This window comes from Myotis nattereri, assembly GCF_964212035.1.
Source record: "Myotis nattereri genome assembly, chromosome: 2".
In the NCBI taxonomy this organism is placed as follows: domain Eukaryota; kingdom Metazoa; phylum Chordata; class Mammalia; order Chiroptera; family Vespertilionidae; genus Myotis; species Myotis nattereri.
The window spans coordinates 115,474,796-115,491,567 of record NC_138076.1 but is presented as its reverse complement, the minus strand read 5'-3'; the positions used below and the strand labels follow the sequence as shown (position 1 = coordinate 115,491,567).

Genomic DNA, 16,772 nt, shown 5'->3' with positions numbered 1-16,772 from the left:
TGGAAGGGAGTTTATTACAGACCATCTTGTCTAACCTCAAAACGGCAATACTGTAGGTACTTTAACTGGGTACAGATCGTGCTAGCCACGTGTTCTTTGAGGGACACCTCATTCTCCAGCTGACACAATTCTTGATGTTGGGTTTATAACCTGTCAGGTGTCCCCCTAGCTGTGATTGCATAACCAGAGGATTATTTAGTGAGCACAGGAGTGGAGAAAAGGGGCAAGTCCATCCTGTGCCGGACGACTGCTTGTCAAATCACATCTCTCTGGGACTTACCCTATTTGTCTGTAAAATGAGGAAATGAATTGCTCTATGCCAGTGGTTCTCAACCTTCTGGCCCTTTAAATACAGTTCCTCATGTTGTGACCCAACCATAAAATTATTTTCATTGCTACTTCATAACTGTAATGTTGCTACTGTTATTAATTGTAATGTAAATATCTGATATGCAGGATGGTCTTAGGCGACCCCTGTGAAAGGGTCATTCGACCGCCAAAGGGGTCGCGACCCAGAGGTTGAGAAATGCTGCTCTATGCTATAGGTTATGAACAGGATAAAATTAGGTGGTATAGAAAGACACTTTGTAAGTAGGAAAGTACTTGTACTTTTGATTTGGGAAGAGCAATGCACAGGAAGGAAAACAAAAATAAATCTGAGCATCACTCAGTTCTTACATGAGCTCCCAAACCTAAAATGGTCTTGGAAATAAGAACTCCTAGCACTTTATTTGTATCAGAGGGAGGAAAGGAGAGAGAGTGAGAGAGAGAAAGAAGCACTGATGTGAGAACACATATCCCATACGCTCCCTTAACCAGGTGTGTGCCCTGAGTGGGAATGGAACCCACATGGGATGGTGCTCCAACCAACTGAGCCACACCGGCCAGGGCAAGAACACCTCGTATTTTAAATGATGAGTGCTGTTTGCTGGTTAAGCAATCACTAATTTTCCTATAGGAAAAGCCATAAGCAGTGCTATCAAACAGAAGACTATCTGCTTTCAAGAGCTTACAAAGAAGTTAATCAACCAGTTGTGCTTCAAGGCATTTGTGTTATTACATATGGTAACTTAGAAAATGGGAGCTATTGAAGGACCTGTGAAAATACTCTCAACTAATTTAAAAAGCATACAGACTACTATATTTTTCAATTTATTTGCAAGCTGGCTTGACAAGTATAGCATATCAGTGGTTACTCTCCTGATGCATTAAATATGTGGCTTTAAATTATTTTTACAAGTAAAAACAAAATTTTGTATTTGGTTCAACAAACATTTATTGAGGATATAATAAGGAATCAGACTGTACCTCCCCTCAAACATTTATTGAGGATATAATAAGGAATCAGACTGTACCTCCCCTTGTCTGGTAGGGGAAACAAACATTACAAAGCCCTGGAAAATGCTAGGATGGAAGGAGACACAAAGAGCTGTGGGCTCTGTGGGACAGTGGGGCCGGACCAGGGTAGATACAGGGAAAATGTCAAGGTTTCACAAAGGAAGCAACATTTTGGCTGAGACTTAGAAGTTTCAGTGTCACCAGGGAGGGAGGGCAAATGGAACAGTGTGTAAAGGATGAAAGCATGTGGTGCTTTCAGGGTCCAGGCCTGGGATGGGTGTGAGCCAGTAGGAAATGGATACCCTTTGACAGAAATAAGGAATAAGGACTGGTGCTATAATATCACTTTACTTCCCGATTGACTATTTATTCAGTTTTTACATTTCTTTAGAAACAATTTTATTTATAATCTGATTTTTCTAATTACCCTTTGTTGCATATAGAAATATTATCACACCTGTCACGGATGAAACATATTAGGAAAAATGAAAACAATGTATTCTTTCAAGAGCTTCTATTTTAAGGATTTTGCACCTGTTAAAAGCTTTTACTATCAATAGTACCTTGATGGGCTCTATAAAACAAAGCACAACCTAAGTAGAGGTAAAATTATAAATATTTAAAACTTCTATTATTATTTTTCCATTGAATGATTCATCATAATTTTTGCCAGTTGTCCTTCAAAATCCTAGAGAGGTCAGAAAGCCATTTTATAAAGAAACGGAGGTCTCAGTGTGAGAGACTGGAGTATGCCAGGGAGGTTATTGTACTTGATCATATCAAGTGTCTTAATCCCTCCTGGTACCGTTACGCTTCAGTTTCTTTTGTAAATCCCCAAAGGGCAAGTGTTTTGAGATTTTTTCTCTGTACCGGAAACACATCACACAATGTTCATAAAGTGCTCGAAGTGCGCGGTCCTCCAGGCGCCGGAGTAGTGGCTCCTCTCCTTGCCCGGGCCAGAAGCAAGGACATAACCACTGACTGTTCCTGAAGCACTGACTGAGCTGGGCGGTACGCCTCACGAGTCAGAGTGCATGGCATGAGCATTGTTTTGAAATCACAATGAATCATGAGTCTGATGTGTCTTCACTGGCATCTTCCTGGATAAGAAGTTCACTGCTTCTCTTGTTCCAGCTGCTACACTTGACAATACTGTACAAGCAAACAGGACATTTAAAAATTGCGACTAAGGCAACACAAATAAATAGTCTGTATTCCACCTTTCCCCTGATTATGCGGCTTCTGAGAAATTATGCAGATTATGCATAGAAAGAACATACTGGTATTTTGAGTCCTACAGGCTCATTTCCATAGCATTCTGAAAAGAATTTAAGAACTACATGAGTTCTGCCCTAGTTTGTTTGGCTCAATGGAAAGAGGGTCAGCCTGCAGACTGAAGGGTCCCAGGTTCGATTTCAGTCAAGGGCACATACCTTGGTGGCAGGCTTGCAAAGGCAACCAATCAATGTGTCTCTCTCACATCGATGTTTCGATCTCTCTGTCTCTCTCCCTTCCATTATCTCTAAAAATAAATGGAAAAGTATCTTCAGGTGAGGGATTAACAAAACACAAAAAAAACTACCTGAGTTCTTTCTCTTCCAGATCCCTAAAACGTGCACTTGGCCCATTGTCTACTCTGTGTGGTCCACAAAAAATAATTATGACCAAAACTATGACTGAAGTGCATGTTCAGTAGCTATAACTGAAGTAGGACAAGAAGCCATCTAGAAATAATTAAAATAGTATGTAATTTTTATTTTAAAATTATTGAACAGTACAAGGTTAAAAAAAAATCTCAGAAGACCACCCACAATATTAGAAGCATTATTAAGAGGATAACTACCTTTTATCCAGCTGCACTGATTTTTCCTGTTATAAAAGTAATGTGTTCATAAGAGAATATGAAGACTAAAATGAAAAGTACCCACTATTCTACTCTCCATGCAGGCAATTCTTATACTATTTTTCATGATATGGATGCACCATCTTTAACCATTGTTGTACATTTTACTTATTTTAAAAAATTCTGCCATAATGAACTTCTTTATATATAAGTCTTGGCATTACTAATCATTTCCTTGGGATAGGTTTCTAAAAGGAATCACTGGGTCAGATATTAAGAACTTTTAAGAAAGCTTTTGATACATGTTCATGAATTGTTTTCTGAAAATGAGAGTGCCGAATAACATTACTACCAGCAGTGTACAAGGTTGTTTCATCATGCACTTTTAATTTTGCCAATAGGCGAATAATTTCTTTTTTAAAAAGATGCCTAGTTAAAATCACTTTTCATCAAAATCACAGAGGAACTGTAAATACTACTGCACTCTGTCTTACACAGACCGAGTTATCAGAACTTAATTGAAACACTATACACTGTGGTCCTACGATGAATGAGACATGAGCCAGCCCTCTAAGGAGGTCACAGCCCCGGGAGAATGCCTACAGCCTGTGCACATAGGTGCTGTCCTCCCATACCCACAGCCACCTCCCCGAGTGCAGAGGAGAAGGCCATGATGCCTGAAGGCTGGGCCCCAACTTCTTCTCCTGAGGCCTCATGGCCATGCTATCACCACGTGGAATGGGCCAAGCCCAGCAGAGACAGGTGAATGAGCTCGGAGCTCAAGGCTTTGGCCCCAAAGAATGTGTCAAATATATCTGCTTGGGAACTTCAGCAATCACTTACCTAATTAGCTTATACTTTTTTGTTAATTGAAAGGCAAAGGCATATGTTTATGCCTCTATCTTTTCATTCTATGTACTATTCATCAAAAGCATTTTGTACTTTGTATGTATTTGTATACTGACAATTAAAAAGGGAGTCATTAAACAAGCCAACTCTCTGGAAAGAGAATTCCTAACATTCAGTGTCTGCTATCTGCTCGTCATTATCCAAGAATCCTGATTAAAATATATCTTACAGTAATCTTTGACCACCAGGGGACATTACACTCTAGGAAATCACAGTCTGAATATATAGCTATACCTAGTCTGAGATGCTAATTTAATCAATTGTTCATATTTAAAGAGATAGGGCCAACTTCTCAGAGTCTCTATTTGACCCAATCTTTCTTTCTCCTAGTTCTGGTCAATGTGTCACTGTCTCTTTTTTCCTAAGTCTCCAAAATTATTGACAGCTATTTTCATGTCTAAATTTTGTGAGAAATGTACAGTTTGAGGCCAAACTTCAATAGATCTATGTACCTTTACTGGTGAGGCTATGGAATTTAATTCAGCTATCCTTTGATAAAATGATTAAAAATAAGTACATACCATAGACTGATCGCTGGAATTAGTAATAGACCAGCAGACAGCAGAAAGGTGAAGCCTGTGTACCATGCAACAGTTGCTGAATAAATTCCATTAAAAGTAGAAACTGCAATGACTCCACCAAGTGTTTCAAAGAAAGCAATACAAGCAAACAGAGTCCCTGTATGGGGGTCGGGTACAGAGGGAGAAAAAAGAAAAGACTGAGTTACACACAAACAAAAACAAATGGAGAAAACTGTCAGTCATTGATAAGAACAAACATGAGGACATACTTGGTGAGTGAAAGCTATCCCCTCAAAATCCCTGAGAAGACAGTAACCCATTTTGTGGGTGAAGAAACTGAGGTCAAGAGTGCTCCTTGGACTTGATGTGAGAGATGTTGAAAACACAGTACAGTTGACCTTGAACAACACTGAGATTAAGGGCACTCTCCCTCCTTCCCCTGCAGTCAAAAACTTAACTACAGTTGTCCCTTGGTATCCGCACACCATTGGGTCCAGGACCCCTGTAGATACCAAAATCCATGGATGCTCAAGTCCCTTATATGGAGTGGCCTAGAACAATGCAGAGTAGTTCCAATGACAACAGGATAAAACTAAAAGTTATCACAATTCAGAACAGGAAATTGCAAAATGTAAACTTACCATTTTCAAGTGTCACTACATTTAACAATATGAAATGACTTTTTAAAAGCCTTTATAAGTAAATGAAATAAAATATAAACAAAACTAAACTATGCATCCTGATAAGTCTCTTTTGGCTCTAAGTCAAGCAGTAGACTTTTCTTTCCCCCCTCAAACAGCTTGAGATATAATGTTCTGCTTGCCCTGCTTGTACCATAAACCCACCCTTTTAAATGGTACAGTTCAGTGGCTTTTAGTGTGTTCATGGAGTTGAGTAACCATCACTACTACCTAATTTTAGAACATTTTCCTCATCCCAAAAAGAAACTGTACCCATTAACAATCACTCCCTTTCTCCCAAGCCACTGGAAAGCACTAATCTAAGTTCTATCTCTATAGATTTGCCTTTTCTGAACATTTCATATAAATGCAATCATATTTATATAAAATGTGGCCTTTTGTGACTAGCTTCTTTCATTTAGCATAATGATTTCAAGGCTCATCCCTGTTGTAGCATGTGTCAGTACTTTATTTCTTTTTATTGCCAAATAATATTCCATTGTACTGATATACCACATTTTGCTTATTCATTCATCAGTTCATGGACATCTGCATTGTTTTTACTTTTTAGCTATCTATAATAATAAAAACATAATATGCTAATTAGACCTGACTACCTTCTGGATGAAGCTGTGGTGGCGGGGGCTGAGCCCTTTGCATGAATTTCATGCATCAGGCCTCTAGTTATAAATAATACTGCTGTGAACATTTGTGTACAGGATTTTACGTGGACATGTGTTCTCTTGTGTACATACCTTGGAATAGAACTGCTGAGTCATAAGGTAACTAATTGTAACTTTCTGAGGAGCTACCAGGCTGTTCTGCAAAATGGTTGTATCATTTTACACTCCCACCAACTGTGTATGAGGATTCCAATTTTTCCACATCCTCACCAACACCGTCTTTTTCATTTTGGCCATCTTATAGTTTTGATTTGCATTTCCCTGATGCCTAATGTTGAACATTTTTTCATGTGTTTATTGGCCACTTATATATCTTCTTTGGAACATGTCTATTCAAATACTTTGCCCATTTTTTCAATTGGTTGTCTTTTTTGCTGTTGAGTTTTATGAATTTTTTTTAAAATATATTTTATTGATTTTTTACAGAGAGGAAGGGAGAGAGATAGAGAGTCAGAAACATCGATGGGAGAGAAACATCGATCAGCCGCCTCCTGCACATCTCCCACCGGGGACGTGCCCGCAACCCAGGTACATGCCCCTGACCGGAATCGAACCCGGGACCCCTCAGTCTGCAGGCCGATGCTCTATCCACTGAGCCAAACCGGTTTCGGCGAGTTTTATGAATTCTTATATATTCTGGATATAAGTGCCTTGTCAGACATATGATTTGCAAATATATACTCCCATTCTGTGGGTTGTCTTTTCACTTCCTTGATGGTGGATAAAAGGTTTTAATTTGAAAAGAGTCTAATTTATCTGTTTTTCTTTTATTGTTGTGCTGTTGGTGTCATGACCACTGCATAATTCAAGGAAGCAAATAGAGTTTTACATACAAAAAATGTTTGTTATTAAGTTTTCTACTTATCATCATATATTCTATAAACAGCTGTATGAATACACTATACAGCTACATCTTGTGAGTGAAAAGAATCAATAAATATATTTTTAATTGATTGAATTATGAAGCCTTCCCCAGTGTTGACTAACCTGCCATAAAAAGAATAGTGTAATTATGAATTATAAACAATTAATATGAACATGTGCATCAGGCTAAGAGATGAAACAAAAGAATAGTTCCAAAGTTCAATGATATCCAGATGATACAAAGGGGAAGGGGGACAACTCCATACACCTGACATTTTACTAGTAACTAGTTCTAACTAGAAATTGTAATTTTTGTTTTCCTTTTGTACTGGTTATTACCTGTCCTCCCCTTCAACTGTTTGCTCTTCTTGCCTTCCTTGTACTTGGGAGGCTCATTCCACAAATTCTATGACTTGAACTTCCTTGATGGCCCAACTTCCTATTGCACTTGGTTAGTGGGATGAAGGAGGAGAAAAAGGATGTGGTGTTTCTTCTCTGCTCCCTCTCTATTTGGGTCACCCTGTGTGGGTGCCTCCACATGCACACTTCTCTCCACTGTATGTCATTAACATCTCTTTAATGAACCACCTGAGTGGAGTCCTGTTTTTTGGTAGGACTCTGATTCAGGCCCAGCCTAAGGATACAAGTAGAGGCCTACATATTATATTTTAAATATTTACAGGTTATAATTCTGATTAACAAACTATTAACTAAGATATGTTCTGCCTTCCTACTCTAAGAAATATACCTTTGCAATAATTTGGAAGGTCAGACATAAATTCAGAATTCTCAGACTTTTTAGGATTCCATGTAGGGGCCTGACGGCTCTGGGAGAGCTGGCCTTTGGCCTCCGTCCCCAGCTGCAGGCTGCATCCCACCATGTGTTCTATCTCTTGCTCCATCCTGCTCAGCAAGGGCCTTTTACACATGGCTGCATACACCCTGCTCTGCAATTCCAAGGTCAGGCCAGGTCTCCTATGAAGAGTCACTGCTTGGCTAACTCTTTGGTCTAGAGGTGAGTACACTGAGGTCACAGTCCTATTTCAGGAGAAAGGGCCTCAGGAAGAGGATTATGTAGGCATCCCTGGATATGAGCCCAGAGCTGTTTGGCTATGATTATGGGGACCTAGGTACCCAGAGTGTAGTCTAGAGGGGAGAGATGATGTGGGCTCAGAGGGCATATCCACCTGGCCCTGAGGTCTCTTCTCTTGGGGTGGGGCCTGGCAAGAGCAAACCTTCTAAAGTATGAGGCCCTTGGGAGGGGCTCCCTTGTCTGAATAGAAGCCTCTCCCTAACACAGAACTTATCACTTAATTCAAAAGGAGTCTGTACAGTCCTGGCTGGTTGCTCAATGGATAGAGCATTGGCCTCTGGACTGAAGGATCCTGGGTTCAATTCTGGTCACCAGCACATACCTCAGTTGCAGGCTTGATCCCCAGCTCTAGTTGGGGCACATGCTGGAGGCAACCAATCGATGTGTCTCTCTCACATGGATGTTTCTGTCTTTCCCCTTCCCTTCCACTCTCTCTAAAAAGCAATCAATGGGGGGAAAAAATATCCTCGGGTAAGGATTAGAAAAAAAAAGGGAGCAGAAAAAAAGCTATAGAATACTCTGAAGCAAACATTGATTTGCATAGATTTGAGTTGAAATAGGTTTTAATTCATTATATTCCAAATTAAACTCACCTTGTTCAGTAGAATGAACCACTTTTGACATCATAGACCGTAGAACAGAAAGCGGCACAATAGTGAAGAGGAAGAGCAGCCTGACTGTGAGAGAAATGGTCAGAAATCAGAAAACAAATGGTCAATTTTGTGTAAAACTCTTTCTCTCTAAGTATTTTATTTCTATTAGTATCCTACGTCATTGCATCTAAAGACTGAATGAATTATAGAAGTCTACTTAGTGAATTAAGATAGACTATAGACAGGTCAGTTTAAGGTGAGTTTACTCTCAAATTCTTAATTCCAGTGCTAAGAACAAGAGTTCATGGAAGTCTTAGGTCCAGATATGCCAATGGGGATTGATCTGCTATTTCCCTAATTATTGTAGTAATCTCTTGTGTAGCAAGTTGAGACTGTTAGTTTTTTCTGTTTGCTTTTTGTTTTTGATTTTTCAGAGTTGGCATTTTTAGTGTTAGCATTCTTTTATTATATTGTTTCTTTTATTGATAAGTTGGTTCTTTATCTTCTTGCTTGTTCATCATTGTGACTGAAAAACTTCATGGACACACATTGTATCTGGCCATAAATTATGACCCTTAATAGTCAATAGTGTTTTTAGGAATATAAAATAGTAATATGTTACATTTGCAGATCACTTTAAAGTTTTCAACATTTTCCACATAGATGAACTAACTTGGCCTTGTCAACTCTAAGGGAGAACTAGGATTTATTGAATACCAGGCATTGTGCTAAGTGCTTTACTGTAATCTCTTCTAATATTCATTATAATCCTTTGAATTAGGTAGTACTATGCCCATTTTATAGGTGAAAAAACGAGGGCTCAGAGTATTTAATTAACCTGCCCAAGAACACCTAGTGCTGGAGATGGAAATTAAGCCCCATTCTGTTTGGTCACCCTGCTTCCCTGCAAGGTATCGAGAGGATGACACTGCCTTTTGTAGAGGAAGACAGACTATATCTTCCCAGATCCCAACTTGCAGGTCCTTTAGTCCTTTTGAATGCAGTATCTCACTCAAGCCCTACAAAAACCACTTAAGAGATAGGTTATTAGAAAGCAGTCCAATTTGCCAAAACTGGTTCATCAAAAGCTAATTTATGAAATGACCAATTTGTCAAAAGATCGATATGAAAACCCTTGTCATAGAGAATTGTTTTTCTTGAATGTATTTAGTAAGTATGAATTTTTCTTCTAAATCTGTATACTTTACATAATTGTCTTAACATTTTTTAAAGGTAAAGTAGCCTTGTTAGCAGCATTTTAAGAAATACTAAATTTGGTGAAAGCTATATTGAAGAAGTAATTCATAAGAAGAATGTTCCTCAGAACAATTATTTTGGAAAATATGCAAATTTGGAAAACTGTGGTTATTATGTGAATTACCTTTTCAAGCAAATTGGTGCTCAGCTTCTGGAAAACTAGTTTTTAACAAATTACCATTAATTGAAGTAGAATGCATTAAACAGAGAATCTTATATTATTTCTCACCCAATAGACTAAATTCATTTGACATAAACTCCAAATTCACAGTTAGTACTAAGGCTACATTTTCAACTCACCTAAAAGCATCATCAATGTTGTTTTGGCAAAAGCAGTCATAGCCATTCCCACCATGGTGGTAAAAATTCCAATGAAGGCCATGTAGATATCTTCCATACAGTAAGAAAAAAACCATATTCCTAGGAAACTACTCAAAAAAGAGATACTACCCAAAGCTGACCCATAACCTATAAGAACTTCATTCCAGCAGAGTGGTGAATTCAATTCATAGAGGATAAAAATGGGGGCAATGCCAATTATCACAAAAAAATAAGTGATCATTGTGAAAAGTAACAAACAGAGCAAAGACCACTGCCCACTGTAAGCATTTTTAAAAAGCATGTAAGTTCGGTAAAATAGGTTTTTAAAGCTTTCACTACATGATATGGAAACATTCTGAGATAAAGACTCCTCCAGTGAATCACCAAGAAAAAATAAAATATAAATCAAGTTAACAGTATGAGCCATAGTAATAATGAAAAAGGACCACACAAAACCCAGTTCTCTAATAAAATAGCCAGAAGACAGCCCTGTTAATCCAGTAACAAGTCCAAGCATGAAGTCAATGATAGCTATTCGAATTGTTCTTTGTTTTTCTTCTTTACATTGATCAACTATGTAGGCGAAACTGGCACCCAAAAATGTGGTAGAGTTGCCGAAAAGTGCCCCAATGAAGGTAGATGCAATCAAAAGCTGGAATGGAAAGTTGAAATAGGAAAGCAAACAGAGCCAGGCACTGGTCACAAGAGCGCCAGCAGAAGTCAAAATCAAAGGGAATTTTCGTCCATGATGATCACTGTGGGACAGAAGTATGAACGTGGACACTAGACCAGGAATTAACCCACTTATGTCCATCTGCAGATTAAAAAGAGACACTTTTTTCTGAACTTCCTGCAAAGAAATAAAAAGAAGTCAGTGTGTTTACAGAGGTTTGTATAGTGCATATAAAAATAGCATGGTGTATACTACACATTGCCATAAGGTCAGGTATGGGGAATCTGGTGTGTGGGCTTACACAGCTAAAATCTTCATCCAGTTCACAAAGCACACATCAAAAGGTGATAATCATCATTGCTCAGTCAATAACATTCAAATTCCATGGTGGGGACTTTAACCAATAAAATTAAAAATGTGTGTATTAATGTGTCTTTGTCTCACATAGGGGATCCTTAGACCCCAAGGCCTTGGGGACTGGCCATGTAATGAGTTTTCCTTCTTGTATGAACAATTAGCACTGAGAGATCAGATTTCTGTTCTAACACCAGAGCAATATCCTTTTCCGTGATATGTCTTTCTCTCTGCTCTAACGGGAGAATGAATAGCATGTGTAAATGTGATATTTCATAGACTTTCATTAGGAAGAGCTTCAATGTCCTCTTTACATGTGTCTCCACGAACAGACTAGTGAGAAACATTCCTTTCTTTACTAAAAATTAAGGTAAAACCCAAAGAGGAGCTTTGCACTAACTAAACATGGAAGCATGCGGTAAACTGAGGAATGAGATAAACTCAGCTCTTCCAAGACCCCAAACGACTATGTATACACACAGACTGGCAGCTGTCACAACTGCTACACTAGTTATTTGGCGGAAAGAATTTGGGGTGATTTAAAAGCATTTTCTGCTTGCCACTTCTCTGAATTTTCCAAATTTTATATAAAGACTATGTGTAATTTTTATAAGGGGGATTACAAACTCATTAAAATATTTATTCATGTAATATTTAGAAAGCACCCTAAACAACTGATGAACCACAAAACTGTCAAATACTGAATTAATTTTTTAAAAATAGTAAGCCTATTTCTATTTTTACATATTCATGTAACTCAAACAATTCCAGGTGTGCAAGAAATGTTCTTGTCATTCAGACTCAAAACTCAGTCATTTAGTTCTAGCCTTTCCTTTACCTGTGCCCCACTGACACAATCTATTCTGCCCACCCCGTTTCTCAAGCCTTTATCCTTCTTTATAGTCATAGTTGCCAGTGGAGCAACAACTCTCATTAGTGTCCGCCTGGACCACTCTGTCCTCTGACTGGCCTCTTTATTTAATTCAGTAAGTAGTGCTGGTCTCACTCTGCAGATCATAGACACTCTATCAGCATGTCTTTCACCTGCCTAGAAGCTTCAGGGTCTCCCCCGTGCCTGTTAGAGAAAGTTGACACTCCTTAGTCTGGTACTAAGGCTGCCAAGTCCAACTGCACTTTTCAGCATTGTCTCTACTCACTCCCCCGATACTCGGTCAGTTCCAGGCACAGTCCAGCTTGGATTTCCCTGAAAGTCCCAAACAGATGTAACCTCTCCTTCCTCTGAACCTTCTCTCGCAACAATTACCATTCCCCAGTTGTACTTTTTGGCATAATGATTAAGATTGAACTCTGGTGTCAGATGGTAATATGAATCTGATTCATATCCACCCCAACAGAATGATCTTCACAGCAATTAGAATGATCTTTACAAACACACATCAGCTCCTGTCACTCCTTTGCTCAAAATCCCCTAATGGCTGTCCTTACTCTGGAATAAATCCAGCTCCTTGCAGTGGTGTGGGTGGCCTGAAACTATGACTCCTCTGATTTCATCTCCACTTCCTCACTCCTCAAATGCTCTATGCTAATTTGCTTTTGCAGTTGCTGTTCCCTCCACCTGACTGTCACACAGCCGACTTCCTCAATTCAAATGTCACCTCCTTAGAGGGCCTACTATGATGGCCTTCCCCTTCGAAGATATTCCACTAACCCCATCAAGTGCTCTATCCCCTTATCTTGCCATCCGTTTTTCTTTAGAAACTTACCACTCCCTGACAGGACATATTTTAACTGATCTACTCATTGTGTGCCTCCTCCACTCTAACCTACACTTCAGGAAGGCCAGAGCTGTAACTTCTTCACCACAGTGGGTTGCAAGTTCAGTTCCTGGTCAGGGCACATGTCCAGGTTGCAGACTCAATATCTGGTAGGGGGTGTGCAGGAGACAGCCAATTGATGTTTCACCCGCTCTCACATCGATGATTTTCTCTCTCCCTCTCTTTCTAAAATAAATAAAAACATCTTTTTCTTAAAAAAAGGTTTAAATATAAATTGCTGAGCAAGAACAACTTTGTGATCTGTTGGTAACCCTAAATTGCCCCCTCCAATAGCAAAGTCCCTATCTTAAAAGTTATCTGAAGAGAACAGATCCCCCCCACCCCCAAAAAGGAAAACAGACCCCAATGGCCAATTGAACACTTCAAAATGAATCATTTAACAAGGGAAAGAGGGAGTGGTAAGGGGATTAAAAATGGATTCATTCCTCCACAAAAGTCAACAAACACATCTAGAATTCCCTACCTCTTCACCCTTAAGCCAAGAGTGTCCTTCCCACATCTTCCCCATTTTGTTAAGAGCTCCTCTGGAGACTACTCTCATTGCCAGAGAGAATGTGTAGGTGTACCTCATTGTCACAGGGCTCAGAAAACTTGGAGGTTTGGAAAATAGGTTAGATCAATATTTATTCATAAGAGAGTATAAATATTATATATCTCGCAACCCCACAAAGGTTGAAAAATAAAAGTCATCCATATAGATTTTTAAATATAAGTGAAATTGCTCAGTTTACTCTTATAGCTATACCTTGAAATTCATAGTATTTTTCATTCCAATGCATGTCTATGTATGGGTGCCTCGGGGAGTGCTAGAGCCTTCTCAGGGTGCTTTGCCATTTGCCCCAGCACTCAAACTCCTCTCCCAGTCACCCTGGAATTATCTTTTTCTAAGAAGACAATCTTAGAGGCAGCAGGCAGGTGACTTGAATTCCCATAAACTTTCTTGTTCTTTACTGGGGAGGCAGCACCACTCTTTTGCCATCACAAAATATTCCCAACAGGAAGAGTTCAAAGTTTATAAATGTTTGTTTGTGAGGCATTGTGTGTGTGTGGGGGGGGGGGGGGCGGGGGGGGGGGCGAATGCCAACTCTGGATACTATCTCCTTTGCATCTGGACCTTGGTAGACTTTGTTAAATACTGCCTGAGGGGACAGGAGAAAGGTGATGGACCTCTTGCTTTAAATGATTGAAACATGGGGGGAAGAGAGGAAGAAGGAAAGGCTCCGTAATAACTGGCTGAATATTTTCAGTGTCCAGAGCAAAAATGAGTGCTCTCCCCTCCAGGTGTCGCCACACATGGAAGTCAAAGCTGACTTGGGGTCACCAAGTAATGAATGACCAGTGCTGGCCCACCTCCCCCCCGCCCCCCATGACAGAGGCTGGCCCCACAGTCTTCAGTGATGGGTCATGTATGTGCCATGGAAGGGGTGTGGGAGGAAGTGAGCAAGGGAAAGGCAGAAACACCATGATTCACCCCCACCCGGTCTGACCACAGAACCCTCATTCGAGCTGTGCTGGCCTTGGTCCAACTCTCAGGCTTTCGTGGGGCTGACAGGGAGATGGAGGAAGGAGAGAGCCACAGAGGAGGTGAGACTGCTCTGAAACTTTCTGAGAGGAAGACAGTGTCAGTGTCATCAAAAAAGGGGATTTCAAGTGGCAGAGGCCAGTGAGAGGTGTCAGGGAACCTCAAACTGGGTAAGAACTGAAGACAGGCGCTTGGTTTGGGGTTTAGGAGATTCACGCTGACCCTTGAGAGATCAATGTCGGATGAGTGCTATGTACTCTTTCATTTAAAACCCCATTACACGTTTCCTCTTACGTTTCAGGGTATTTTAATTTCTTACCTCCTGGAATGCAAAAATCGGGCTGCTTTTGTTTTTTTCACACTCAGAAATATTGCTCTCAGGTGCAATGCTGTAGTTGCCTGTTTCTTCCCATATTCTCCTGTACACATACTGTGTTGTCAGTGGGGTGATCAAAGTCAGGGCAAAGGCGCTGAGGCAAATGGCCGGCTCTACAAGGAAAACCTTCATATTGGCTATGCCGGTAGCTGACTTCTATAACAAAGAAAACGGAGAGAGACAATGAATGAGTTGCGTTTTTCTCGGAAAGGCTAGATTTTCACTGATGGGAAAGTTAGAGGAATTTTGTTGCCTAAACAAGCAAACTAGGGGAAGGGGCAGAAAGCATTAAGCACTTTCAAAGGGTAACTTTTACTCTGGAATAGGGTGCCTGGTAAACCTGAGACGGTCATACTTGTCATTTTAAGGAGCAGAACCTTGCAGGGCTCACACGGTCTTTAAGACAATTCTTTAATAAGCTGTCACCATTTTGGTGACTCAGTGACCACACCGCGCTCCCGCCTGGTACACGCCGGCGGGTTTTCCCGTGGAAAACAGTGAGGTTGCTCCCGGACCAGACAGTTGCGCCACTCTTTGTTATTGTCATCCGGCGGCTTGTTGACAGCGGGCTGGAAGGGACACTTAAAAACAGCTCCCAAACGCAAGGGGAGTTTTTATTTTATTTTTTGACTCACCCCGCCGTTAGTCTTCTCGCCGGGTTAAGGGCCAGCGTCCGGGAACGGTCTCCCCTGGGGATATGCGCTCGGCCCGCCGCTCAGCGGGGCCCGGAGGCGGGGCCGCAGGATGCGAAGGGCAATCGCCGTGGAATTGGACCCAGCGCACCTGCGGGGACGGCAGCCCTCACTGGCAAGCAAAGCACGGGAAGCGCATTTCCGCGTCCACAGTGACCTCGGCGGCGGTCCCCTGGCAGCCCCGGCGGGCGAACTCCGGGAGGCGCCGAGCGGACCCGGCGCGGTAGCTGGCGGCCGGCGGGTTGGGCCCCGCGGGGACTCAGCCCCGCCCGCCGGGGAGGCGGGGCCCAGAGTGGGGAGTGAGCCCCGGAGCCGTCACGGTCCTGCCCGGCTCTCGGCGGTTGGGCCCCCTGATTGGTCCGCCCCGATGTCGCTCGCGCGCTGGCCCGGGAGGCCTGGCGCTGTGCCCACTTGGCTGGGGGCTCGGGGCGCCGAGGGCGCACTCCCGGCTCTGCGGTCGCGGAGCAAGACTGGGTCTGGCGTCGTTTTTCACAGAAGCACAGGGGGCATCTGTTGCAAAAATCACACGTTTGCCCTGCACCTCCCCGTAGCATTCCGTCGCCCGGCGAGGGCCTTAAGAAGTGAAAGGGTTAAAGAGAACAAAATGGGGCAGAGGAAACTTACCGTGCTGAGCAGATATCTTGCAGAAAGCGTGCAGCCTTGAACCCTGCATAGCCTAGATAACCACTAGACACCTGGCATCCGGAGGAGCCAAGGACAGACCCGACCGACCCTCACCTCAGCAGAATGGCTTGCAGCCGCCAAAAGTTAATAAAAACCTTTCCCTCCCTGCACTCTCCACTGACTCCTTTGGTCCGACTCAGCCCACCTGCACCCAGGTGCCTGAAATAAAAAGCTCTTTTGATACATTATGGCCTCATGCCATAGGTGCTCAACCCGGCCCACTCTGAACCTTTCAAGAAGAAATGCAGAGGAGGGGGAGAGGCGCGGGCCCCGGGTGCCGGAGAGAGAGCGCTCCTGGCAGGTCAGCCTTCATCTGAAATGTGTTGGCTGGCTCTTCCTCGGGGTGTGAACTTGGGTAAATTATTTCATCTCTGTGAACCTCCATTTCTCTACCTGTCGGGTGGGGGTCTTGCAGGATTGTTGTAAGGAAACCCTCACGAGTGCATGCGCGCAGCCCTGGATCCCACCGGGAACACACCTGACTGACCGAGTTGGGTTTCTTACGGTCTGGCAGCTTGTAGCGCGAAGGAATACATTCACGGGGAACCATGGAGTATCACAGTGTAAAATGTT

The 16,772-nt window shown here is 41.8% G+C and overlaps 1 protein-coding gene across 1 annotated transcript; it reads right to left on the bottom strand.

Annotated features, from left to right (window-relative positions):
* Window positions 1-1,148: 1,148 nt before the first annotated feature.
* On the bottom strand, window positions 1,149-15,774 carry SLC46A3 (solute carrier family 46 member 3). The gene is made up of 6 exons (XM_081085198.1): window positions 15,459-15,774; window positions 14,767-14,979; window positions 10,082-10,952; window positions 8,525-8,608; window positions 4,612-4,768; window positions 1,149-2,490 (listed from the first exon to the last, which is right to left on the bottom strand). Exons 2-6 carry the CDS (start codon window positions 14,953-14,955, stop codon window positions 2,406-2,408), a joined length of 1,386 nt encoding a protein of 461 aa, XP_080941324.1. The 5' UTR covers window positions 14,956-14,979; window positions 15,459-15,774; the 3' UTR covers window positions 1,149-2,405.
* Window positions 15,775-16,772: the final 998 nt, after the last annotated feature.

Bases quoted from the DNA above. Each gene is read 5' to 3' on its own strand.
- SLC46A3 (XM_081085198.1), bottom strand. From the start codon at position 14,955: ATGAAGGTTTTCCTTGTAGAGCCGGCCATTTGCCTCAGCGCCTTTGCC. The intron at 4,769-8,524 runs GTGAGTTTAATT...ACCCCCATACAG, and splicing joins GGTTCATTCTACTGAACAAG to GGACTCTGTTTGCTTGTATT. The intron at 2,491-4,611 runs GTATGTACTTAT...TTGCTTGTACAG, and splicing joins ATTCCAGCGATCAGTCTATG to TATTGTCAAGTGTAGCAGCT.